This window comes from Haliotis rubra, unplaced genomic scaffold (genome assembly GCF_003918875.1).
Source record: "Haliotis rubra isolate DU_JTF1 unplaced genomic scaffold, ASM391887v1 Scf241, whole genome shotgun sequence".
NCBI lineage: Eukaryota > Metazoa > Mollusca > Gastropoda > Lepetellida > Haliotidae > Haliotis > Haliotis rubra.
Genome location: NW_025766459.1, coordinates 1,171,000 through 1,197,598, shown reverse-complemented (window position 1 = coordinate 1,197,598; position 26,599 = coordinate 1,171,000). Strand labels below are relative to the sequence as shown.

The following is a 26,599-nucleotide window of genomic DNA, read 5'->3' as shown; positions in this document are numbered from 1 at the left end:
GTATACTTGGGGACCAGGGGACCATTCAATATATTGGGCTATTGTTTACAAGTATACTTGGGGATCAGGGGACCATTCAGTATATTGGGCTATTGTTTACAAGTATACTTGGGGATCAGGGGACCATTCAATATATTGGGCTATTGTTTACAAGTATACTTGGGGACCAGGGACCATTCAGTATATTGGGCTATTGTTTACAAGTATACTTGGGGACCAGGGGACCATTCAATATATTGGGCTATTGTTTACAAGTATACTTGGGGACCAGGGGACCATTCAATATATAGGGCTATTGTTTACAAGTATACTTGGGGACCAGGGGACCATTCAATATATAGGGCTATTGTTTACAAGTATACTTGGGGACCAGGGGACCATTCAGTATATATTGTATATTGGGCTATTGTTTACAAGTATACTTGGGGACCAGGGGACCATTCAGTATATTGGGCTATTGTTTACAAGTATACTTGGGGACCAGGGACCATTCAGTATATAGGGCTATTGTTTACAAGTATACTTGGGGACCAGGGGACCATTCAATATATAGGGCTATTGTTTACAAGTATACTTGGGGACCAGGGGACCATTCAATATATTGGGCTATTGTTTACAAGTATACTTTGGGACCAGGGGACCATTCAGTATATAGGGCTATATTGGGCACCAGAGGACCATTCAGTATTGTTTACAAGTATTCTTGGGGACCAAACGACCATTCAATATATAGGGCTATTGTTTACAAGTATACTTGGGGACCAGGGGACCATTCAGTATATAGGGCTATTGTTTACAAGTATACTTGGGGATCAGGGGACCATTCAGTATATAGGGCTATTGTTTACAAGTATACTTGGGGACCAGGGGACCATTCAGTATATAGGGCTATTGTTTACAAGTATACTTGGGGACCAAACGACCATTCAATATATAGGGCTATTGTTTACAAGTATACTTGGGGATCAGGGGACCATTCAATATATAGGGCTATTGTTTACAAGTATACTTGGGGACCAGGGGACCATTCAGTATATAGGGCTATTGTTTACAAGTATACTTGGGGATCAGGGGACCATTCCTCGCATACAGCGCATGGTAACACGTCCCACCACAACACATTCATCTGTTAAAGCATTGTATTCAACACGTCTGAACTGCACCCAAAACACAGTGCAGATGCAATAACACCATACAGATACGTTCACATTGTACAGATACATTCACACTGTACACATGCATACACACTGTACACATGCATACATACTGTACACATGCATAAACACTGTACACATGCATACACACTGTACACATGGATACATACTATACACATGGATACACACTGTACACACACATACATACTGTACACGTGCATACACACTGTACACACATACACACTGTACACACACATACACACTGTACACACATACACATTGTACAAATGCATACACACTGTACACTTGCACACTGTACACATGCATACACACTGTACACATGCATTCACACTGTACACATGCCTGCACACTGTACACATGCATGCACACTGTACACATGCATACACACTATACACATGCATACACATTGTACACATGCATACACACTGTACACATGTATACACACTGTACACATGCATACATACTGTACACATGCATACACACTGTACACATGCATACACACTGTACACATGCATACACACTGTACACATGCATACCCACTGTACACATACACACTGTAAACATACACACGCATACACACTGTACTCATGCATACACACTGTACACATGCATACACACTGTACACATGCATACACACTGTATAGATACAATCTACTGTACAAACACATACACACTGTACAAATAGATTCAAACTCTACAGATACATTCCCACTGTACAGGTAATTTGTTAATCCGGCCAGTACATGTACGGCCAGTATTTGTCACACACCTGTAGCATTGTATATTTTACTTGTGCTTCATTCACTACTGAATTAGAGACAAACACGTTTCCAATTCGTCACCCCTCACATGTTTCCGTGACGTGCGGGAATGCCAGCAGTGGTTGGCGAATGGCCTCTGGTGGCGGTATATACAGTTGTGTCGAGTCCAGGTATTCACGGCTATCTGCTGCTTTAAGTGCCTCGGTAATTACATCGAGCAGTTATCGGAGCAGAACATGATCTACCCGCACACCGTCAAGATGGTACGTGTCCAGAACTCACAGTTAAAACCGATCACATCTTGTAATACGTTCTTTGTACTGGACACGCCAAAGACCAATAGCATTATTCCCAATACTAAGAACGAATTGATTGAGGTATTTCATGGTATTGTTTTAGCTTTTTACTCTGTACATAATTTAGCTGATGCCAAAGAGGTAAAAACTCAGAGGGTTTTAGTTCTTTTTATATATTTTCCATTCCTTTAACGTTTATTTTAAAGATGACTCTGTCGTGATCGTATCGAGAAGTCTGAATTCTGATTACCTGCTTAGAAAGCCCCCCTAACTTATATTATAGGTATTGACGGAGTTATTCAACGTACGTGATTAGAATGTAACTAGGAAACGCCATGATGTAATTTTTTGTTTACAAAGTCCAGTAACAGGATGTGACATCACTGTGTCTTATGGTATGACACTACCAGACAGGGTAACATAATTACAACGTCTTATGGTATGACGCGAGCAGACAGGGTAATACAATTACAACGTCTTATGGTATGACGCGAGCAGACAGGGTAATACAATTACAACGTCTTATGGTATGACGCGAGCAGACAGGGTAGCACAATTACAACGTCTTATGGTATGACGCGAGCAGACAGGGTAATACAATTACAACGTCTTATGGTATGACAGACTACCAACGATGGTATGACACTACCAGACAGGGTAATACAATTACAACGTCTTATGGTATGACGCGAGCAGACAGGGTAGCACAATTACAACGCCGCCTTATTGTATGACGCGGGCAGACAGGGTAATACAATTACAACGTCTTATGGTATCACGCGGGCAGACAGGGTAATACAATTACAACGTCTTATGGTATGACGCGACCAGACAGGTTTACACAATTACAACGTCTTATGGTATTACGCGAGCACACAGGGTAACACAATTACAACGTCTTATGGTATGACGCGACCAGACAGGGTAACACAATTACAACGTCTTATGGTATGACACGAGCGGACAGGGTAGCACAATTACAACGTCTTATTGTATGACGCGACCAGACAGGGTAACACAATTACAACGTCTTATTGTATGACACTACCAGACAGGGTTACACAAGTACAACGTCTTATGGTATTACGCGAGCAGACAGGGTAACACAATTACGACGTCTTATGGCATGACACTACTAAACAGGGTAACACAATTACAACGAATTTTTGTATGACACGACCATGGGATCCAAACTCCGACCTCAAGTCTCTGCAGACAACCGCTTGATACAGGTTTTCATAATATGTCGTCCAGTGATAATTCCGACTTGGAAAAGGATGTGGAACTATGTAGACGCATTGTTTTTACTCACAATTATTTGTCATGAAAGTAAAAATCAGGTAGATGGAAATTGGAAGCGAAATGCGTTTTCACTCCATTGTTGGGTTTTCGTCGTGTAGATCACTGGATGAATCACGACTTTTGTTATTCATATGATTTTTATTGTTGCATTTGAAAGTATAATTTTGTTGCCATTTGTCTTTATTGAAATGATCATTGTATACGTTTTTCATGCATATCTGTGTGTGGTGTGGAGTCGGTTTGTTCATGAAATGAAACAGCCTTTTGTACAGATGTTTAAACGTCTGTGGTGTAGCTTGATCGTCCACCGTGTGATAGAGGCAGGTTTGAGAATGACGTCATGTCTGTGTGTTACTTCTTGTTATCTTGGTATTTTCATGTTTTGTATTATTTTCTGAGTTAAACGGAATAAACATTCCAGTAGCAGTAAACTCTCGTTATTGTGTCTGAATCACTAGCACAGTAGATGTTATACTCAACCACAATAGAAACGCAATATCATGACAGATTCTATTACCACATGATTTGAATATTTCAGTGAAGAATGTGAGACTTTGGTTTGGATAGTATTTCCTATATGTTACGGACTGCTGGATGTTGGCGAAGCAATAAGGGAGATGTCATAGGATTACCACTTGTGTTGACAATTCTGTCCACGGTATCAGAGATTTAAACTGTTAAACATGGGATCCCGACATGTCTAAGGGACGCAGCTCTGTACAGCGAATCGAGGCGTCTTTATACGACTGGGTTACCCGACGTGCTTCGACACATCCTGGGTCCGGTCTCACGTGAGGCCAAAACACGTCACGTGACACCGTGGTTCCACTAGAACGGTGGAGTTGTACTTGGATTCTGAAAACATCTCTGATATTACTGCCCCAAATTCCCACTTGAAAACATCTCTGATATTACTGCCCCAAATTCCCACTTGAAAACATCTCTGATATTACTGCCCCAAATTCCCACTTTAAAACATCTCTGATATTACTGCCCCAAATTCCCACTTGAAAACATCTCTGATATTACTGCCCCAAATTCCCACTTGAAAGCATCTCTGATATTACTGCCCCAAATTCCCACTTGAAAACATCTCTGATATTACTGCCCCAAATTCCCACTTGAAAACATCTCTGATATCACTGCCCCAAATTCCCACTTGAAAGCATCTCTGATATTACTGCCCCAAATTCCCACTTGAAAACATCTCTGATATTACTGCCCCAAATTCCCACTTTAAAACATCTCTGATATTACTGCCCCAAATTCCCACTTGAAAACATCTCTGATATTACTGCCCCAAATTCCCACTTGAAAGCATTTCTGATATTACTGCCCCAAATTCCCACTTGAAAACATCTCTGATATTACTGCCCCAAATTCCCACTTGAAAACATCTCTGATATTACTGCCCCAAATTCCCACTTGAAAGCATCTCTGATATTACTGCCCCAAATTCCCACTTGAAAACATCTCTGATATTACTGCCCCAAATTCCCACTTGAAAGCATGCTCATTACTAACCCGGTCAGTGGAGCAATGTGCACTTGATTCCCTGCCCACCTCCACGGGGAGTATACAACCCATGCTAGAAGGTGCTGGAAGGTTTACAATTACATCCTACCGTGTACCCACTGACTGACAAACGGTACATCGTATAATGTTTTACTCTGTGACTGACAATATCTGAGAACAACGTAATGATATGTATTTTCAAACATTTCATTTATTGTCATCGTGTTTACAACAATGTGACATATGTACATGATAATATCAGAACAAATGTGGTTTCTGAGGAAGATCCCCCAACTCCCCTGACCGTTACCGTGTCCATCGCAGACAGGATATTGCAGAGGAAGTGACAACCCGAATCTGTGGAGTCTAAACAGTGTCTCCATTACACAGGTTCTTGTAAAGTTGTACAAAATCTGCTACAAGGGAGATAACCGATAAGATGGCTAATTGCTCATGCCCTAACCAATTCTCACGCTACGAATAATACTTAACAAGATGACGCCGCTCAGTGACGGCCGAGAACCAGGTTGGGTATACCTTTGACATAGTAATGATGATACAGTAATACTTGCTGTATGAATGGAGCCTTTAACTGATAACCTTAATGTAATACCTGCCACTAAAGTAAAAATACCGTATAACAGACAAAAACCAACATACCAACCAAATTGACTGCAAACTTGAAACAAATGCATGAGACCAAAACGTCAATTTGTTTTCAAACGTTACAAGCCTAAAATCAGCAGCTAAAATACAAAACTTGATATCCATCTGCATCGCCATAACCAGTTCTTGTTGTGGCAGTTTTAGCCACAGGCACATTGGTGTTAGTTCCTGTACAACATTAGGCAGGTATAGACGCATACACTTTGATTACTGCAACTGTCTGTAGTTTGGTTACACGGTGGAACCTTGTAAAACATGTATATCAGTAATGCGTTTTCTGTGATACAGATTTGAGTGTGCTACAGTACATCCTATGGATACATCAATATATTATTGTATAACTAATACTGTACAACCATTCGAATCCCAGATTTATCCAGATTATTACTAATGGTTTGTCCACTCCAGACCCTCTCACATCACACTGATACGCTGTGATGTCACTCACTCACTCACTCACACTGAGATATCAGCACTAACATCAATATAAACGTAATGCTGTTGTACAACAAATCTAGTTGTAACGAACCCTGAAATTAAGTCGATATAAACTAAGTTTCTTCTCAGTGTGATAAGTTGATTACATTAATTAGAATCGGGTTCGCTATAGCCGACCTCAGTCACAGCAACCCTCCCGGTGATCTGTAGGCTACATGGTTCATTACAGCTGTCAGTTGGTACCTGCGTTACCACACGTCACGTGGTATCAGGCAGCAGTCGGACACTATTTGCAGCACAATCTTCAGACAGCTGGGAATAACAGAATCTTCATAATCATTTTGATCAACCTATCTGCTAACTTTTGGAGGCACTTCATCAATTATATCAGCGTATAATCTGGACTATTGAGACGTCATTCTTCAAGACACGCTTGTGGAGCCAGGTTCAAGTTCACAGTATTCCGGAAAAGGTCTCGGCACCTGGTAGTCGTTATCCGAAACTTGCACAACACCCCCTGTGTCGTTGGAAGAGTTCGGGTTTGGGCCTCTGGTGTAAATACTCAGAGGGGTGTAAGACTTGGGAGTTGGGGACTCCAATCTGTTTTCATCCAAGGGAGAGTAATGTGCCTGATTTAGCGTGTCCGTGGCTGCAGCGGAGGTGTCGGGCACAGTAAGTGTTACTGACGTCATCTCTGACGCATTTCCTTGTATGACGTCATCATCATGTGCGTATCCTGGATTATCATATGCTACTTCCTCGCGCTGAGACCGGGCCCTGCCCGGGTCCTTCATCTGGCTCACTTTGAGGGCGGGGGAGAGGGTGAAATCGGGTCGGTCAGGCGGCAGAGGGGGGCCGGTTCCGTTCGTGTCCTTGTACACTGGGTGGCTCTGGAACACAAGATGTTAAACTTTGGAACACAAGATGTTAAACTCTGGAACACAAATAGTTAAACTCTGGAAAACAGCATGTTACACTTTGGAACACAAGATGTTAAACTCTGGAACACAGTAATTTAAACTTTGGAACACAGCATGTTAAACTCTGGAACTCAAGATGTTAAACTCTGAAACACAGCATGTTAAACTCTGGAACACAAGATGTTAAACTCTGGAACACAGCATGTTAAACTCTGGAACACAGCATGTTAAACTTTGGAACATAGCCGTCATTTAAGAACTGATGTCTCTATGTGTGAGTTCCTTGGAGTATAATTTACTATAACCTTCATGAGGGCTGTCTTCGACCTGGACATAACGGCGGCCATCTTGTATATTTGTGTGTATATACGACCGACTGAGTGTAGACTATTCTGTGCCTATATCATCATCTGACCAAGCATCTAATGTAAGCAGGAAATCACTCACCATTTCTCCGATCTCAGCATATGGTTCCTCAGACTTGTCCTGTGTCCCCTGCTTCCGCTTGAAGACGCCCATGTAGTCACTGGAACAACCCATCACTTGTAAAACCACCTTCTTCATCAACATCAACAATGGTTAACTGAAACCTGGCTGAGCGCGCGCGCGTGAGTGTGTTTGTGCGAGCGTGCGTGCAGGTGTGTATGTGTGCGTGCGCGTGCGCTCTAATACAGGTAGGAATGTCTGACGTTTCTCTGTTTAGTACCGAATGCTCGAATGATTGGAACTGAGTTACAACAAATTTACAATAATTCTGTAACATCCCGGCAGGGAACATGAACACCTGGATACCGACATTGTTACCATATTGGGAATCAAACCGGGCACTCGGGTGTAAATCACAGTATCCTGCTCTTGGTCTCGAAATATTTTAACTACTGTTTACATATTGATTTTCAAACTTAATTGATTGAAACTGATCACACATTTGTCTGCCGTCTGGGTCACGTGACAAAGCTGCACCCACCTGAGCGGCTTCCCACGTTTCTTCAGGTAAAGGACCAGAACGACGATGAGAGCGACGACTAAGATTGAGACGACAACACCCGCCACTATCGCTCCTGTGTTGTCGCTGTGGCTGCCAGGTGTGGTCGTTGCGGTCCCTGTACATCGGGCCTGTAGATACGGGAGGTCGGCACCAGGCACTGTACCACCATACATCAACCATGTTTCATGTTTCCTCACCACTTCATTACCATCAAATACATTTTGTACTAGAATATAATTTCGAAGCTTGCTTCAATGGGATTATTCACTGGATTGAGTTACATCCACAAACGAGACGCAACCCCGGTGGTGTAATGGTTAGAGCGCCCTCCCGGAGAGCGGAAGGTCGCGGGTTCGATCCCCGGCCGCGTCATGCCAAAAGACGTAAAAGTATGGTACTTGTTGGTCCCTGCCTGGCGCCCGGCACTAATTGGTACAACAAGGACTGGTCGGCTCGGAGTCACTGTTATGTGTCTGAGCTGGGTATTCATGCTTAACTGCGGCGTGGTATCTCAGTGAGTTAGCACTATAAAACCAGCTTAAGTCTGGGCTAGTACGAGCAGCCGCACATACACACACACACGCATGCACATCGTCATATGAGTAAAATATTCTCAAGTACTACGTTAAACCCAATTTCACCTCACCTCACCTCACCTCACCTCACCTCACCTCACCTCACCTCACCTCACCTCACCTCACCTCACCTCACCTCACCTCACCTCACCTCACCTCACCTCACCTCACCTCACCTCACCTCACCTCACAAACTACACAAACTACACAAACTTCATAGATGCACTGGTTGTTGGTTCGAATCCCATGTTTTCCCAAATGGTCTTCTTGGTCCAACAGGAGCTCGTCATCACTCGTACCACACGTCATGCTGAACGTGGTAACCGTGCACTACGTACAAGGACAGCTTTAATCAAGACCACAGGCTGTGATCTGACATGTTGTTTGAAGCAATGTTAAACTGTATCACTTACCCACTCACCCAAGCGTACACACAGACACACCCATACACACACGCACACACTCAAACACAACCACACATACACACACAGACACACACATACACACACGCACACACTCAAACACAACCACACATACACACACAGACACACTCATACACACACGCACACACTCAAACACAACCACACATACACACACAAACCTACCAGCAGAACACCTGTTGTAGGGCTTCTCAAGATCACACAGTTTGTCGATGATCACCACGTCGGACGTGCTGTCACACTGTTCATTCTCATGGTTGAAGGCTGTCCCATCGCTGCAGCTCCGGGGTATTATCTTGGTGTTGATCTCACACAAGAAGAAGTTGACACAGTTGCACGGGTCGGTGTACACGTCACCAACAGTACAAGGGTAAGCTATGGGTACACACGAATCTGTAAAAAACACGTCGGTGTTGCTGGATTCAATGTAGGAGAAGACTGTTAATATCGTGATACTTTCGACATATTCAGTAATTTAGACATATCACCATTCAGTTTGTGTGTGTCGCTGAGGTAGAGATTTGACGGGGACCTATTTTACTTTCTTGTTTAGGGGAAAACTCGTACTTACTGAAAAACTGCAGGTCAAAGTCCGCCATCGTTGAAGAAGCCTACAGGTGTCTTGACATCCGTCACTGATCCTGTCTGAAATACAGGAGTAATACTAAATAAATGCATTGTTTGTTTACACCGTGGTCAGAAATATTCCATCTACAAAACGCTAGTCTGTAAATGTTCGAGTTTTGACCATAGACCAATGAGTGCTTGACGTCACGATTGTAGGTCTACGTAACAAGGTCAAGCCAGTCAGTCTGACTGACCATCTGATTCCGTTAGTTACATTTTATTACCAACATGGCTTGCTGAAGACTACTTGTACCCGGGACATCCAGGACGTTTCCGGGCCTCAGTGTCTCAACGTTGAAGGAACAATTTAGAGGAAGCTATGGGAGGAATATAATTCATCAAGCGACGTTGTTGACTTCGTGTCATCTCGATGAATTGGTTGACTGTGTGTCATATCGATGAATTGGTTGACTGTGTGTCATATCGATGAATTAGTTGACTGTGTGTCATCTCGATGAATTGGTTGACTGTGTGTCATCTCAATGAATTGGTTGACTGTGTGTCATATCGATGAATTGGTTGACTGTGTGTCACCTCGATGAATTGGTTGACTGTGTGTCATGATACCTTGTTGACAGTGTGTCACCTCGATGACTTGGTTGACAGTGTGTCATATCGATGAATTGGTTGACTGTGTGTCATCTCGATGAATTGGTTGACTGTGTGTCATATCGATGAATTGGTTGACAGTGTGTCATATCAATGAATTGGTTGACTGTGTGTCATCTCGATGAATTGGTTGACTGTGTGTCATCTCGATGAATTGGTTGACTGTGTGTCATATCGATGAATTGGTTGACTGTGTGTCATGATACCTTGTTGACAGTGTGTCATCTCGATGAATTGGTTGACTGTGTGTCATGATACCTTGTTGACAGTGTGTCATCTCGATGAATTGGTTGACCGTGTGTCATCTCGATGAATTGGTTGACTGTGTGTCATGATACCTTGTTGACAGTGTGTCATCTCGATGAATTGGTTGACTGTGTGTCATATCGATGAATTGGTTGACTGTGTGTCATATCGATGAATTGGTTGACAGTGTGTCATCTCGATGACTTGGTTGACAGTGTGTCATATCGATGAATTGGTTGACTGTGTGTCATATCGATGAATTGGTTGACTGTGTGTCATATCGATGAATTGGTTAACTGTGTGTCATATCGATGAATTGGTTGACTGTGTGTCATATCGATGAATTGGTTGACTGTGTGTCATGATACCTTGTTGACAGTGTGTCATCTCGATCAATTGGTTGACTGTGTGTCATCGGATTGTGATGTTGTTGATGATATTCACCCCTGGTTTGTCTAGTCCAGACTCGATTGATTACAGGCTGATGAGAAGCTGGTAAAATACTGCTGTGTGCTGCGTCAACTGAATGTGTTCCAATTAGAAGATATTGTACAGTATATCATCACAGTTAACTGAATGTGTTCCAATCAGAAAATATTGTACAGTATATCATCACAGTTAACTGAATGTGTTCCAATCAGAAGATATTGTACAGTATATCATCACCGTCAACTGAATGTGTTCCAATCAGAAGAAAGTGTACAGTATATCATCACAGTTAACTGAATGTGTTCCAATCAGAAAATAGTGTACAGTATATCATCACCGTCAACTGAATGTGTTCCAATCAGAAGATATTGTACAGTATATCATCACAGTTAACTGAATGTGTTCCAATCAGAAGAAAGTGTACAGTATATCATCACAGTTAACTGAATGTGTTCCAATCAGAAGATATTGTACAGTATATCATCACAGTTAACTGAATGTGTTCCAATCAGAAAATATTGTACAGTATATCATCACAGTCAACTGAATGTGTTCCAATCAAAAGATATTGTACAGTATATCATCACAGTTAACTGAATGTGTTCCAATCAGAAGAAAGTGTACAGTATATCATCACAGTTAACTGAATGTGTTCCAATCAGAAGAAAGTGTACAGTATATCATCACAGTTAACTGAATGTGTTCCAATCAGAAGAAAGTGTACAGTATATCATCACAGTTAACTGAATGTGTTCCAATCAGAAGAAAGTGTACAGTATATCATCACAGTTAACTGAATGTGTTCCAATCAGAAGAAAGTGTACAGTATACCATCACCGTCAACTGAATGTGTTCCAATCAGAAAATATTGTACAGTATATCATCACCGTCAACTGAATGTGTTCCAATCAGAAAATAGTGTACAGTATATCATCACCGTCAACTGAATGTGTTCCAATCAGAAAATAGTGTACAGTATATCATCACCGTCAACTGAATGTGTTCCAATCAGAAAATAGTGTACAGTATATCATCACCATCAACTGAATATGTTCCAATCAGAAAATATTGTACAGTATACCATCACCGTCAACTGAATGTGTTCCAATCAGAAAATATTGTACATTGAACGTCTTAAAACAGCATCCGTGTTACGTATTGTCACCCAACTCTGCTACAGTGTTATATTTCTACTGCTACAGTGTTATAGTTCTACTGCTACAGTGTTATAGTTCTACTGCTACAGCGTTATAGTTCTACTGCTACAGTGTTATAGTTCTACTGCTACAGTGCTATAGTTCTACTGCTACAGTGTTATAGTTCTACAGCTACAGCGTTATAGTTCTACTGCTACAGCGTTATAGTTCTACTGCTACAGTGTTATAGTTCTACTGTTACAGCGTTATAGTTCTACAGCTACAGTGTTATAGTTCTACTGCTACAGCGTTATAGTTCTACTGCTACAGCGTTATAGTTCTACTGCTACAGTGTTATAGTTCTACTGCTACATCGTTATAGTTCTACTGCTACACTGTTATAGTTCTACTGCTACACTGTTATAGTTCTACTGCTACACTGTTATAGTTCTATTGCTACAGTGCTATAGTTCTATTGCTACAGTGCTATAGTTCTACTGCTACAGTGTTATAGTTCTACAGCTACAGTGTTATAGTTCTACAGCTACAGTGTTATAGTTCTACTGCTACAGTGCTATAGTTCTACTGCTACAGTGTTATAGTTCTACAGCTACAGTGTTATAGTTCTACAGCTACAATGTTATAGTTCTACTGCTACAGTGCTATAGTTTTACAGCTACAGTGTTATAGTTCTACTGCTACAGTGTTATAGTTCTACTGAAAAGAAGATTCAGGGCATTGAGATAATCTTCATGTCGAATCCACGTCAAGATAGTCTTCATATCACCGGCGTCTGGCACGTCAAAGGGACGCAACTCCGTCGAGTTGTCTGATACATAGGAGGACTAAGCTACCCGTGACCCACCTGACGCAGGAACCCAGCTGTGCGTCTGGTCAGGGTAGATGGTAAACATGTATGTCAGTTGATTTAGCATACGTCATGTTGTCAGATTTACTGGCAAGAAAGTATTCCCCTGTTGTCCTTCGGGTTCAACACCACATGACACTTGATAGTGCCTCTCTACAGCCTTACACTGTTTACACACGGTCACCTACTTAGTAACCCAGTAACACGGTCACAGCATCAATAAATAATTAACATAAGCCGAGATAACACTACCGTAAGTAAGGGACAGTTCACTCTGATCGTGTCTAGGTCAACAGTGTCCATTACGGCAAGAGTTTAAGAATAATCTGGGTCAATTTACGGAAACATTAATTGGTTCAGTGTACAATAGCGTTAAATATGAACCAACCACATGACACCTGTCATGATAACAACGTAAATACGTGCCGAGGAAAGCAATACTATTATTGTCGATTTTAATCGATAAGATGTCTTCGATACCCGTCAGTAGTTGTGAATCATCATCATAGGTTGGACGGTATGTGTACATGTACGTAATGAGCGGCCTCCTAGTGGTTCCTTTTGAGTTTTGTTTGCGGTTGTCAACTCGCATTTCAATCAATTACCTCTTGTATAGTTTCATCATTACAAACAACTACATACAGGAACTCCAGCTAATTAACGCATGGACTTAAAGTGTAAGGTGTTGTGTTTGTTATGGAATAGTTATCTATACACAAAGAACTTAATTAAGCACGCCCTGTATTTTAGCAATGAGAGATTTTCAACACGTACATAAAAGCTCTCCTATGCAGCTGACTGTGTACGGGTCACAACGACAGATTGACCTTCTTAGTGACGTCTGCAGCAAGTCCGGAATGACAGTGAATAAAGACAAGACAAAGATTATGGTATTTAGAAGAGGAAGAATCGTCAAGATGAGAGAGAGATGGCATTACAATGGGTTTCAATTACAATAGTTCCCAATATAAGTACCTTGGAGTGTCCATTACAAGTAAACTAACATGGAGCTCAACTCATTCACATCTTTCACAGCAAGCCAGAAAAGTAACTTTCGGATTGATAAGGTTCATACGTAAATTCCAGATTGACATTACCAGGTCATTATTCTTATTGGACAGGATCATCGTACCGATAATAACGTATGGAGCAGAGATTTGGGGTTTCAAGTACGAAGAGCGTATCAAGAGGATTGATCATCAAAAACTACTGCTACTACTACTCCTACTACCTACTGCTACTACTAATACGACGACGACCACCACTACTACTACTACTACTGCTACTAAAACTACTACTCCTACTGCTACTACTACTACTACTACTGCTACTACTACTACAACTACTACTACTACTGCTACTGCTACTGCTACTACTACTACTACTACTACTACTACTACTACTACTACTACAACTACTACTACTACTGCTACTGCTACTGCTACTGCTACTGCTACTGCTACTACTACTACTACTGCTACTGCTACTGCTACTGCTACTGCTACTGCTGCTACTACTGCTACTGCTACTGCTACTACAACTACTACTACTACTAGTACTACTGCTACTACTACTACTGCTGCTACTACTGCTGCTGCTACTACTACTACTACTACTGCTACTACTACTACTACTACTGCTGCTGCTACTACTACTACTCATAATAATACTAACATCAATGATTATGATGATTATTAAGATCATGCCATGTGTATCTATATGCTATGATGATTATTAAGCTCATGCCATGTGTATCTATATGCTATGATGATTATTAAGATCATGCCATGTGTATCTATGTGCTATGATGATTATTAAGATCATGCCATGTGTATCTATATGCTATGATGATTGTTAAGATCATGCCATGTGTATCTATATGCTATGATGATGATTAAGATCATGCCATGTGTATCTATGTGCTATGATGATTATTAAGATCATGCCATGTGTATCTATGTGCTATGATGATTATTAAGATCATGCCATGTGTATCTATATGCTATGATGATTATTAAGATCATGCCATGTGTATCTATATGCTATGATGATTATTAAGCTCATGCCATGTGTATCTATATGCTATGATGATTATTAAGATCATGCCATGTGTATCTATGTGCTATGATGATTATTAAGATCATGCCATGTGTATCTATATGCTATGATGATTGTTAAGATCATGCCATGTGTATCTATATGCTATGATGATGATTAAGATCATGCCATGTGTATCTATGTGCTATGATGATTATTAAGATCATGCCATGTGTATCTATGTGCTATGATGATTATTAAGATCATGCCATGTGTATCTATATGCTATGATGATTATTAAGATCATGCCATGTATCATACCGATATTAAGATCATGCCATGTGTATCTATATGCGTAGAATTGATGTCAACCGTAAGTATATTCTTTTGATAAGACTAAATATTACGAGCACAAGTAAATCGTGACAAGACTTAGACTAAGGTCGACCATTATAAACGCAATAGACTACAGGCGTTAAAAAGTTTTTGAGTTATTCTTGAAATATCCTGGACAAAGACGTCAGCTATTTCCTGTTCAACGAGCGATTGTGCAACAATGTGACGGGCCAGATTCGCTCGAGTGATCACACTGAAAGATGGCTACCCTTATGTTGGAATCTCCTGGGCTTGTCAAACGGTATCTACAACATGACTGACAAAAACATGTAGACTGTACATATTTTATATTTTCTAAATCTGTTTCAGGTGGTCTGCTGCGGTTAACACAACGAACACAATATACGTGTGGGGTAATAATCAGCTAATGTATTTAGTTACCACGTGTCTAATATGTACACTATGGTTATTGCGAACGTAACATTCATTTCGGTATATCCGAAGTAATGTTGTTTCAACTTGTACCATACACTCCCGCGGGTTGTTTTTTTCAGGTGAACAGTTCCCTAGCCTTGGCATGTGTTTATGACGGGTGCCTGCGGTGGGGCAGGATACGCTCACCTTTTCTCGAACACATGGTGTCAAGTTTCATAGTGCTTCATAAACACGTGCTCACGATAGAAGTGGAATTTGTACAATGGACTCCTTCTAGCAGAAATTTCTTATGGATGTGGAAAGTGTGGTGTCGTATTTATTTAGCTAGACACATAGATACAGTCACATGTGCCATCATGTATGCTGGACTGCCTCACTAACATCATGTATGCTGGACTGCCTCACTAACATCATGTATGCTGGACTGCCTCACTAACATCATGTATGCTGGACTGCCTCACTAACATCATGTATGCTGGACTGCCTCACTAACATCATGTATGCTGGACTGCCTCACTACTGCCTCACTAACATCATGTATGCTGGACTGCCTCACTAACATCATGTATGCTGGACTGCCTCACTAACATCATGTATGCTGGACTGCCTCACTAACATCATGTATGCTGGACTGCCTCACTAACATCATGTATGCTGGACTGCCTCACTAACATCATGTATGCTGGACTGACTCACTAACATCATGTATGCTGGACTGACTCACTAACATCATGAATGCAATGTTCGGAGATAAACAGCTCATAGCTACACTATATTAGGAGTATAATGTAACTATTGGTTACTCTGCGTTATGACTGTAATATACCACACAACTATACACAGTTGATGTATAGCTACACTATATTAGGAGTATAATGTAACTATTGGTTACTCTGCGTTATGACTGTAATATACCACACAACTATACACAGTTGATGTATAGCTACACTATATTAGGAGTATAATGTAACTATTGGTTACTCTGCGTTATGACTGTAATATACCACACAACTATACACAGTTGATGTATAGCTACACTATATTAGGAGTATAATGTAACTATTGGTTACTCTGCGTTATGACTGTAATATACCACACAACTATACACAGTTGATGTATAGCTACACTATATTAGGAGTATAATGTAACTATTGGTTACTCTGCGTTATGACTGTAATATACCACACAACTATACACAGTTGATGTATAGCTACACTATATTAGGAGTATAATGTAACTATTGGTTACTCTGCGTTATGACTGTAATATACCACACAACTATACACAGTTGATGTATAGCTACACTATATTAGGAGTATAATATAACTATTGGTTACTCTGCGTTATGACTGTATGTAATATACCACACAACCATATACACAGTTGATGTATAGCTACACTATATTAGGAGTATAATATAACTATTGGTTACTCTGCGTTATGACTGTAATATACCACACAACTATACACAGTTGATGTATAGCTACACTATATTAGGAGTATAATGTAACTATTGGTTACTCTGCGTTATGACTGTAATATACCACACAACTATACACAGTTGATGTATAGCTACACTATATTAGGAGTATAATGTAACTATTGGTTACTCTGCGTTATGACTGTAATATACCACACAACTATACACAGTTGATGTATACCTACACTATATTAGAGTATAATATAACTTGGTTACTCTGCGTTATGACTGTAATATACCACACAACTATACACAGTTGATGTATAGCTACACTATATTAGGAGTATAATGTAACTATTGGTTACTCTGCGTTATGACTGTAATATACCACACAACTATACACAGTTCATTATATGTATATTAGAGTACACTATATATACCACACAACTATACACAGTATAATAATTAGGATATAATGTAACTATTGGTTACTCTGCGTTATGACTGTAATATACCACACAACTATACACACTAGTTAGAGTATATATGTGCACTAGTGCATATGACTGTATTATACCACACAACTATAACATAGTTTATATATGCGCTATGACTGTAATATACCAACTGTAACTATACCACACAGTTATACATAGTTCTATATATTAGCTGTAATGTAACATTGGTTACTCTGCGTTATGACTGTAATATACCACACAACTATACACAGTTGATGTATAGCTACACTATATTAGTATAATGTAACTATTGGTTACTCTGCGTTATGACTGTAATATACCACACAACTATACATAGTTCATGTATAGCTACACCGTATATATAACTGTAATAATACCACACACCTATACATAGTTCATATACAGCTGCACCGTCATATAACTGTAATATACCACACAACTATACATAGTTCATATATAGCATACACTATATACCACACACCTATAATAGTTATATATATAGTTACCGTCATATAACTGTAATATACCACACACCTATACATAGTTCATATATAGCTACTCAAGTATATATACTAACTGTAATATACCACCTGGGCTATACATAGTTATATACTACATGTACCGTAATATAACCATACATATACCACACACCTATACATAGTTCATATATATCTGTGGCAATCACATAACTGTAATATACCACACACCTATACATAGACATATACAGCTGCACCGTCATATAACTGTAATATACTGACACACCTATATCATAGTTCATATACGAGCTGCACCGTCATATGCAACTGTAATATACCACACAAATACATAGTTCATATACAGCTGCACTGTCATAATAACTTGTGTAATATCCACACAACTATACATAGTTCATATACCTGCACCGTCATATAACTGTAATATACCACACACACTATACATAGTTCATATATAATCCTGTACCGTCATATAACTGTAATATACCACACACCATACATAGTTCATATACAATTGCACCGTCATATAACTGTAATATACCACACAACTATACATAGTTCATATATAGCTACACCGTCATATAACTGTAATATACCACACAACTATACATAGTTCAATATAGCTGTGTGTCATATACTGCTAATATACCGGCACCTATACATCACGTTCATATAATTAGCACCGTCATATATGTAATATACACAACTATACATAGACATTTAATTCAATAAATAACAGTCATATACAGCTGTATAATACCACACAATTATACAAGTTCATATATAGCTGTACGACACGTGACACACCTATACATAGTTTAGTAGTTCATATACAGCTGCACCGTCATATAACTGTAATATACCACACAACTATAAACAGCACACAGCTACACTATATCATCACTATATCAGTCATATTGACCTTGATTCCCTGCTGTTCTCGTTGTCACGCGCTGGTTAATGTTTACTCCATGCTGATTATGATGATTATTAAGATCATGCCATGTGTATCTATGTGCGTAGAATTGGTGTCAACCGTAAGTATATTCTTTTGATAAGACTAAATATTACGAGTATAAGTAAATCGTGACAAGACTTAGACTAAGGTCCACCATTTTTCGCGTTGTCACGCTCTGGTTAAAGTTTACTCCATGCCTGACACGCTCTGGTTGTGACATAATGCAACACCAACAGTGTGTGCTGTGTGATATACTTCACACGGGGAGAACAACGTTTCAACATTATGAAGGTATGTGCAGGACAGTTACAGACACTGTACAGACTAATTACAGCCAGTTGACAGTTACAGACACTGTACAGACTAATTACAGCCAGTTGACAGTTACAGACACTGTACAGACTAATTACAGCCAGTTGACAGTTACAGACACTGTATAGACTCAGTTGATCCTTGGTCTGGCCAGGCCATATCGTGAAGCATGGACTGTTGATGTAGAGGTGGTGGGGGTGGTTGTTAACAGTGGGACAGAGAGACAGTCAGACAGACAGACATACAGACAGACAGAGAAACAAACGTGCCCTGACTACTCCAAGTACAGACTTACCCGTCAAATCCCAATACAACTACGGTAGACTGCCTCGCTGTACACGTCCCCGGTTGTCGGTCAGTGCTGGTGTTGCTTCCAATCCCTTCCTGTTCACCTGTACAAATGAAGATCAAATCTGAACACGGAACTCACAAACATCGATGTGCAGGACTGAATGTTAATCTAACTGTTTCACTGTACACACCTTCAGACCCCAACACGATTGCCTGACTCACGGCCTATTTCCATGAAGCTTGTTTAGACCAGCAATATTATATTACATTCAGCGCGGCCGCTATTGTTAACAATTCACTGGGCTAGGAAATCTATACGTTACGCATGACTTCGGACGACTACATAAATTATAGTGTGACGAAACGATAGCTTCGCTCTACGATATGTATAAATCTGCCTGCTTTAAAACACACTGATATGAAGGCAGAAATTAAAGTCTCGACGCAACTGTTTTAAACAATCGTATTCTAGATGTCATACACGAGGATAGATGGAAGACATCTTCAAACAATATACACTTTATATATTGTGTGCCAGATTGCTCGAGTTGGATGCACAAGGCTAAACATTGATACCGGCAGACATCATAAACTTGCAAAGTCTGAAAGGGTATGTAAACAAGTGCTGAAAAGAAAGTATACAATGTGTTTGACCAAACTTGAAAAGAAACAAAAGCATATATAAATGAACATATGTTTAATTTCAAAAGAGTATTCAATTGTACAGCAAACAGACACAATATTATTTCATACTAAGTCGAAAGTACCGTTTGACTGACACTGAGAGACACGTGATATCATAGTCTGAACTTTTACACAATTCAACAAGGCGTTGTTCTCTGCAAATATTGGATCAACAGTGAGTGTGACCACCAATGAATCTTTCCCACACCATCACGCTACCGGCTCCAAACGGTCGGACGACGGATTGAACGCAATTCGGCGCTAAACGTTCACCAACTCGTCTTTGAACACGAGCCCAGCCGTCATTACTGTACAGAAAACCTACCCTCGGTGAACATCACATGCACACGCCACTCATGCAACTGCCAACGTCGAACTCGCCTGGCCCATGTTAGTCGACGACGTCGGTTTTGAAGAGTCCGATGCACTCCGCGGTAGGGTCGACGTGCTCGAATACCATGTTCTCTTAGTCGCCTGTACACCATATGTCGACAGATACGGTGTCCTAGTGCCATTGCTGCCGTTGACGTCGCCGTTACAAAACGATTTCTCAGATGAATTGTCCGGATGTGGCGATCATCACCGGCCGTTGTCGACCACTCCTAGGACTGTCTGACGTATTGCCTGTTTGTCGTAGTCGTTGCACCAGTCTGGTGACAGTTGCTCGGGTGCAGCCGAACGTTCCGCCAACGACGGTGTGGTTACCTCCTTGTTGGGCCATTTCGTCATCTCCCTCTTCTCTCTCTCTCTTCCTCTCTCTCTCTCTCTCTCTCTCTCTCTCTCTCTCTCTCATTTACAAATTGTAATTTAAGCAATATTGAAGATCTGTACCATGTCACCCTTATATGTCCATCCTGTAAGAATGTTCGAGAGTAATACATACCAATACATACCAATACATACCAATACATACCAATATATACCAGGTTTCAAAAATGGTTTCACATGGCTTCGACTGGTTTCAGGTCCAGGTGTTAGCACTCCGTGTGCACGTTTTGTTATAGGCTGTACATGGTGAACTATTTGTGCTCACGATACAAAGATATATTTCACAATGTTGTATCCTCATGCAAATATTTGGTGTGCAGTTTACTGCTTCGTCAGCACACCTTGTCATTCCGTGTGCACGATATAACATTATAGTGTTCCTTCAACGCTTCCATACCATTTAGCTCTCCATTAATTTTGTATGGTGTTATTTCTCAAGACTATATTGATAGTTTAACACACATCATCATTAGTAGATTCAGTATCAGTATTATACGAGGAAAGGGGGTCTATTCAGACACACCAAGCTTGGGTCGTCACCATTGAGTCACGGAGGTCACTGCCAGGTCACACTCGTGACATCACACATCGACAATTACAGATTGTATAGGCGTGTACTTCAGAACTTCCGACTTTAAAATGTTTAATAAATACAGCCCACATGTACACCATGATGTTACAATGTTAGATTACGAGCAAAATCGTTATAATATCTCATTCAGGACAACGTTCAGTTTTAATCTTGACTGATGTGGCGATATAAACTGTCATATTCTGACGTATGGGCCCAGTGGAGGGTATACTGACTGACGGATCGCGAGATTGAGGAGATGTGTTAGGACCAAAATACAATACAATATTCCACGATAGTTTGATGTTAAGCTTCTTTCCCTTTAATTTCACGTGGTCCATGTGGATATGCCGAGTACAATGTATATCAACATCACAGATCACAGTAACAGTTGGATGGGTATGAGCCATGAGGCTTGGAAAATGAAATCTCCGCCGAGTGTCTGCCGAGCGTCTGCCGAGGGTCCGCCGAGTGTCCGCCAAGGGTCTGGCGAGCGTCTGCCAAGAGTCCGCCAAGAGTCTGTCGCATGTCTGCCAAGCGTCTGCCGAGCGTCTGCCAAGCGTCTGCCGAGTATCTGCCGAGCGTCTGCCGAGTGTCCGCCGAGCGTCTGCCGAGCGTCTGCCGAGCGTCTGCTGAGTGTCCGCCGAGTGTCTGCCAAGAGTCCGCCAAGAGTCTGTCGCATGTCTGCCAAGCGTCTGCCGAGTGTCTGCCAAGCGTCTGCCGAGTGTCTGCCAAGCGTCTGCCGAGCGTCTGCCGAGTGTCTGCCAAGCGTCTGCCGAGTATCTGCCGAGTGTCTGCCGAGCGTCTGCCGAGTGTCCGCCGAGTGTCTGCCAAGAGTCCGCCAAGAGTCTGTCGCATGTCTGCCGAGCGTCTGCCAAGAGTCCGCCAAGCGTCTGCCGCGTATCTGCCGAGTGTCGGCTCCACAACAACGCTCTAAACTATGAAAAAGTGTTTGGAACACTTCACCAACAACAGTGATGAACAGAAATTACGTGGGATCCAACCTAAATATTTGTATTCCCTTTCGGAACACATATGCATATGTTTACATATGTCACAGTACACAGTTAAGTGGTGTGTGTCCCCCCTGTTGATTATGAAAACAAGCTTCATGTGTGTAAATGAGTCGAGAAGATTAGAGTGGAGTTTGTGGGCGGTGGTGCTGCGGAACTTGGGGAAGTGTTTCCATGTCCTGACAAGTGTCCAACGTTTGCTGTGGAGTGATCACCTGGGTTGTCAGACAGTGTAAATGTTATTGTCACTGGGAGTGGTTGGAGTTGTCACTGGGTGTGGTTGGTCGTGGTTCGATCTGGTAATGTTAATGGAGGAAATATTCTTTGTCGCCATAATGAAACTTTCCTATATTCATTACATCTGAATCTTTTCCTGTTTGCACAGGCATCATGCGCGAGTGTTATGACACTTTGATCAATATTACACGTCATGTCGGCTTGACGTCTGAAGAACAGACACCCACATACAAACACACACACACAAATACATACACATACATACACACACACACACACAAAAACCCACACACACAAACATACACACATACAAATACACACACACAAACACACATACATACATACACACACAAATACATACACACACACAAACACAAACATACTTTGACACACAACATATATGGGCATACTTACAATACACATGCACACACACACACACACACACACATACAAACACAAACATACAAACACAAACACAGAGACAGACACAAACACAGACATACAAAACACAGACAGACACGCACGCACTCACGCACGCACGCACGCACACCAACGCCGATTGTAGATTGACCAGACAAGAATTTCATATTGGTAACAATGATACTCAATCTCTCGATGGGCGTCCACACCATCAGCTGATCCATCCCTCGAGGGAAGTGAGTGAGTGAGTGAGACTAATTATACATCTGCTAGTTAACCTCTCGTAACAGTATTCCAAGAAAGAACAAATTTATTCAGGTCTCATCAGTTAAAACAAGCAAGCACATCTGCTGACTGGGGGGTTCCGGGCTTAGAAACCACAATCATAGCTTCCTGGTGTGTCCAAGGGACAAGACTCTGCACAGCCAATTGCGGCATCTGAGATAGCTAATGCAGTGGCCCTCCTCGGAGGAGAGAAGGAGTGCTCCACACAACTCGGGGTGTGAACACGAAAACAATGAGTGGAGACGTAAGCTGACATACAAGATATGTTACAAAATCGGTTCGTCCTGCTTAAACATCAACAGATTGTGATTCACAGGATATCTAACACATACATAGTTTCTGACAAAGCAATGCATCTGTGTACAGAACCTCGTCGTCCATGTATTTTAAACAGAAGCAATACTACACACAGTGAAGGACACACTTACCGTGTGCAGTCGGTGAAGTCGTTGTCGTCTATTATCCCGACCTGTTCATGACAAATGACGGAACCTATTAACGTCAACTACTGAAGCATCATCATACGTCATGGCGTCGCCAGGTACTTCATCGTTGACAGCACAAGTTAACTCGGATCACTTGCTGTATAGCAATGACGTGTGGATATGAGCTATATTTACCTGTGTAATATACACTTGGGTTAAGGACTTCGCAAGCAGGTCACGCCGGATGCCAGAGAGCGGGACAGAGTTCTCCTTGACGTGCATTACCCTATGGTGCTCTGTACCGGACATATTTCTGAATACCTTCATTAAAGGCGGTGATACGTTCAGTTGTAAGTTGGCCTTGAGTGACGCACAACTGGTGGTGTAAGCCTGTCTTGGTGACGTCTCTACGATTCTGAGACCTACCTCTTGGGGTGTGAGTGCACAGTACGTTAATGAGGAGTTTGGTCTAGAGTTGTAGAGACAGTGCCTCTGTGTCAATTATACAATCATTCACTCTTAATTCACTTAACTAACAAATTTGAGCAAGTCAAGTGCTTTAAAGCAGAAACTATTTATGGATGAATTGTTTGATAGGCAGTAACCGGATGACAAAGTAGATAACATTTATGAATAGCAACTTGTTTATATAATGTCAGGAAAGAACACTTCAGGCGATACACAGATTTCCCCGGGGGTAGACGCCTTTAACTGGGGTACACTGCACGGTGACTTTACCATTTCCTGATACAGCGATGTCCCCGCCGGCTGTCCATACTGTGACTTGGGGCGTTCGCGACGACTGGTTGAAGCTCGAGAAGCACTTAATCTGTTGCCAGTCCGCCTGGTGTTGGTGTACTGTCAAAAGCTATAAATCGTGAAGATGGTATTAAACCGGGTGGGTATTGTAGACGTGGTATATCTCAACAGTTGACGTGAGTCCGTCTACGGCAATGCTGACACTGGGAGTGGGTGTTTGTGTATGCAGCATGTGTCAGACATACATTACGTATGATGTATTCATTGTAATAAAACTTCGTACATGTTGACATTGTACTCCAGAACTGTGCGGGAATATGTAGATGATATTACTCAGAAGACTGCGGGTACAGAAGCTCACCTTTATAGATATTAACTGACCTGCATCCGGTACTAACCAAGTTGGTTTCTTTATAGAACAAACTTTATGGATAACAACTTTTATTCGTGAGTGCGACGTTTCGATACAGATTCTTGTACCGATGTCCATCCCCTACATTGGCAAACCGTCACCTCAAATCAGCCGACTCCTAAAACAACAAGTTTGCATAGATATCACCTTCTCCGCGTCCTCCAGCCTCAACAACATTCGCCATGCTAATGGAAGAAAACCAGCCACCCTCGAGAATAACAACCAAAAATGTGTCATCTACAAAATAAACTGTGATTGTGGACAGAGCTACCCGCCATTTCCGACCACATTAAAGAGCAAGCCCCAAACATCAAACAGAGTGGTCTGACATCACCATTCTCGCCAACAAACAGACTTCACTAAGGGGGGGCTTCACACTACATCCGATTTTTCTTGCGTTGCGTCCAAAAAAACAGCATTAAGTTATTTTATCATATGTCATTCACATTACATCCGAATTGTGAATGTGTTGCGATGCGATGGGATGAAAATAGGTCCTGCACCTATTTTTGACGCATCGCATTGGAAAACGCATGGGAATTCCTTTGATGACGTATATATTTACACGTGCTCAAGGGTGTTCCCCCACCTTGTGGCTGCAATCAGGTACGTTCTCTCTTCTCTGTTTTGGCGTTTCCATTGATATCAGCGCATTTCATTTGATACACTTAGTGAATAAATATATAGTTGATAGTGTTATGTTTTCAGACTTCATGAGTGTGAAGAAACCCTGCTCTTTATGACAAGAGGCGTAAGGATTATTGTGAGTGAGTGAGTTTAGTTTTACGCCGCACTCAGCAATATTCCCGCTATATGGCGGCGGTCTGTAAATAATCGAGTCTGGACCAGACAATCCAGTGATCAACAGCATGAGCATCGATGACCGATGACATATGTCAACCAAGTCAGCGAGCCTGACCACCCGATCCACTTAGTCGCCTCTTATGACAAGCGTTGGTTACTGAAGGCACATTCTAACCCGGACCTTCACAGGTAGTAAGGGGTATCGAGATATTGACGTCATCAATAATATCTGGACATCAATATCTCAAACTTTGGGTGTTACTGTACAAGAGGGTAAGATCAAATATATACATAGACTGTTAATACAGTTGTTTTGATGCAATTTTATTACCACCGAATGCAAATCTTGATGTCATGAAAACTGTTCTTTAGAAAGGCGGAAATACCCAAAGTATTTCTCAGGATAGAGTTCCAGTTCCTTTATCAGTCGATAATAAGAACCCTCCTTGTGTCTTTGTTCACTGAGTG

At 41.3% G+C, this 26,599-nt stretch overlaps 1 protein-coding gene and 2 long non-coding RNA genes across 4 annotated transcripts; 2 read left to right on the top strand and 1 right to left on the bottom strand.

Annotated features, from left to right (window-relative positions):
* Positions 1–2,872: 2,872 nt before the first annotated feature.
* On the top strand, positions 2,873–3,965 carry LOC124278775. The gene is made up of 2 exons (XR_006899187.1): positions 2,873–3,067; positions 3,112–3,965. It is a non-coding gene; the product is annotated as an uncharacterized LOC124278775 (long non-coding RNA).
* Positions 3,966–5,240: 1,275 nt separating this feature from the next.
* On the bottom strand, positions 5,241–24,304 carry LOC124278771. Of its 2 annotated transcripts, none has more exons than XM_046714547.1 (7): positions 24,160–24,304; positions 19,758–19,854; positions 9,648–9,721; positions 9,242–9,469; positions 8,041–8,218; positions 7,521–7,599; positions 5,241–7,043 (listed from the first exon to the last, which is right to left on the bottom strand). In XM_046714547.1, exons 3-7 carry the CDS (start codon positions 9,673–9,675, stop codon positions 6,576–6,578), a joined length of 981 nt encoding a protein of 326 aa, XP_046570503.1. In that variant the 5' UTR covers positions 9,676–9,721; positions 19,758–19,854; positions 24,160–24,304; the 3' UTR covers positions 5,241–6,575. The 2 variants fall into 2 exon arrangements, with proteins under 2 accessions (XP_046570503.1, XP_046570502.1); XM_046714546.1 differs by lacking the exon at positions 24,160–24,304 and adding an exon at positions 19,945–20,047.
* LOC124278776 lies at positions 8,172–26,127 on the top strand. Its single transcript, XR_006899188.1, has 3 exons — positions 8,172–8,284; positions 21,044–21,054; positions 26,100–26,127. It is a non-coding gene; the product is annotated as an uncharacterized LOC124278776 (long non-coding RNA).
* Positions 26,128–26,599: the final 472 nt, after the last annotated feature.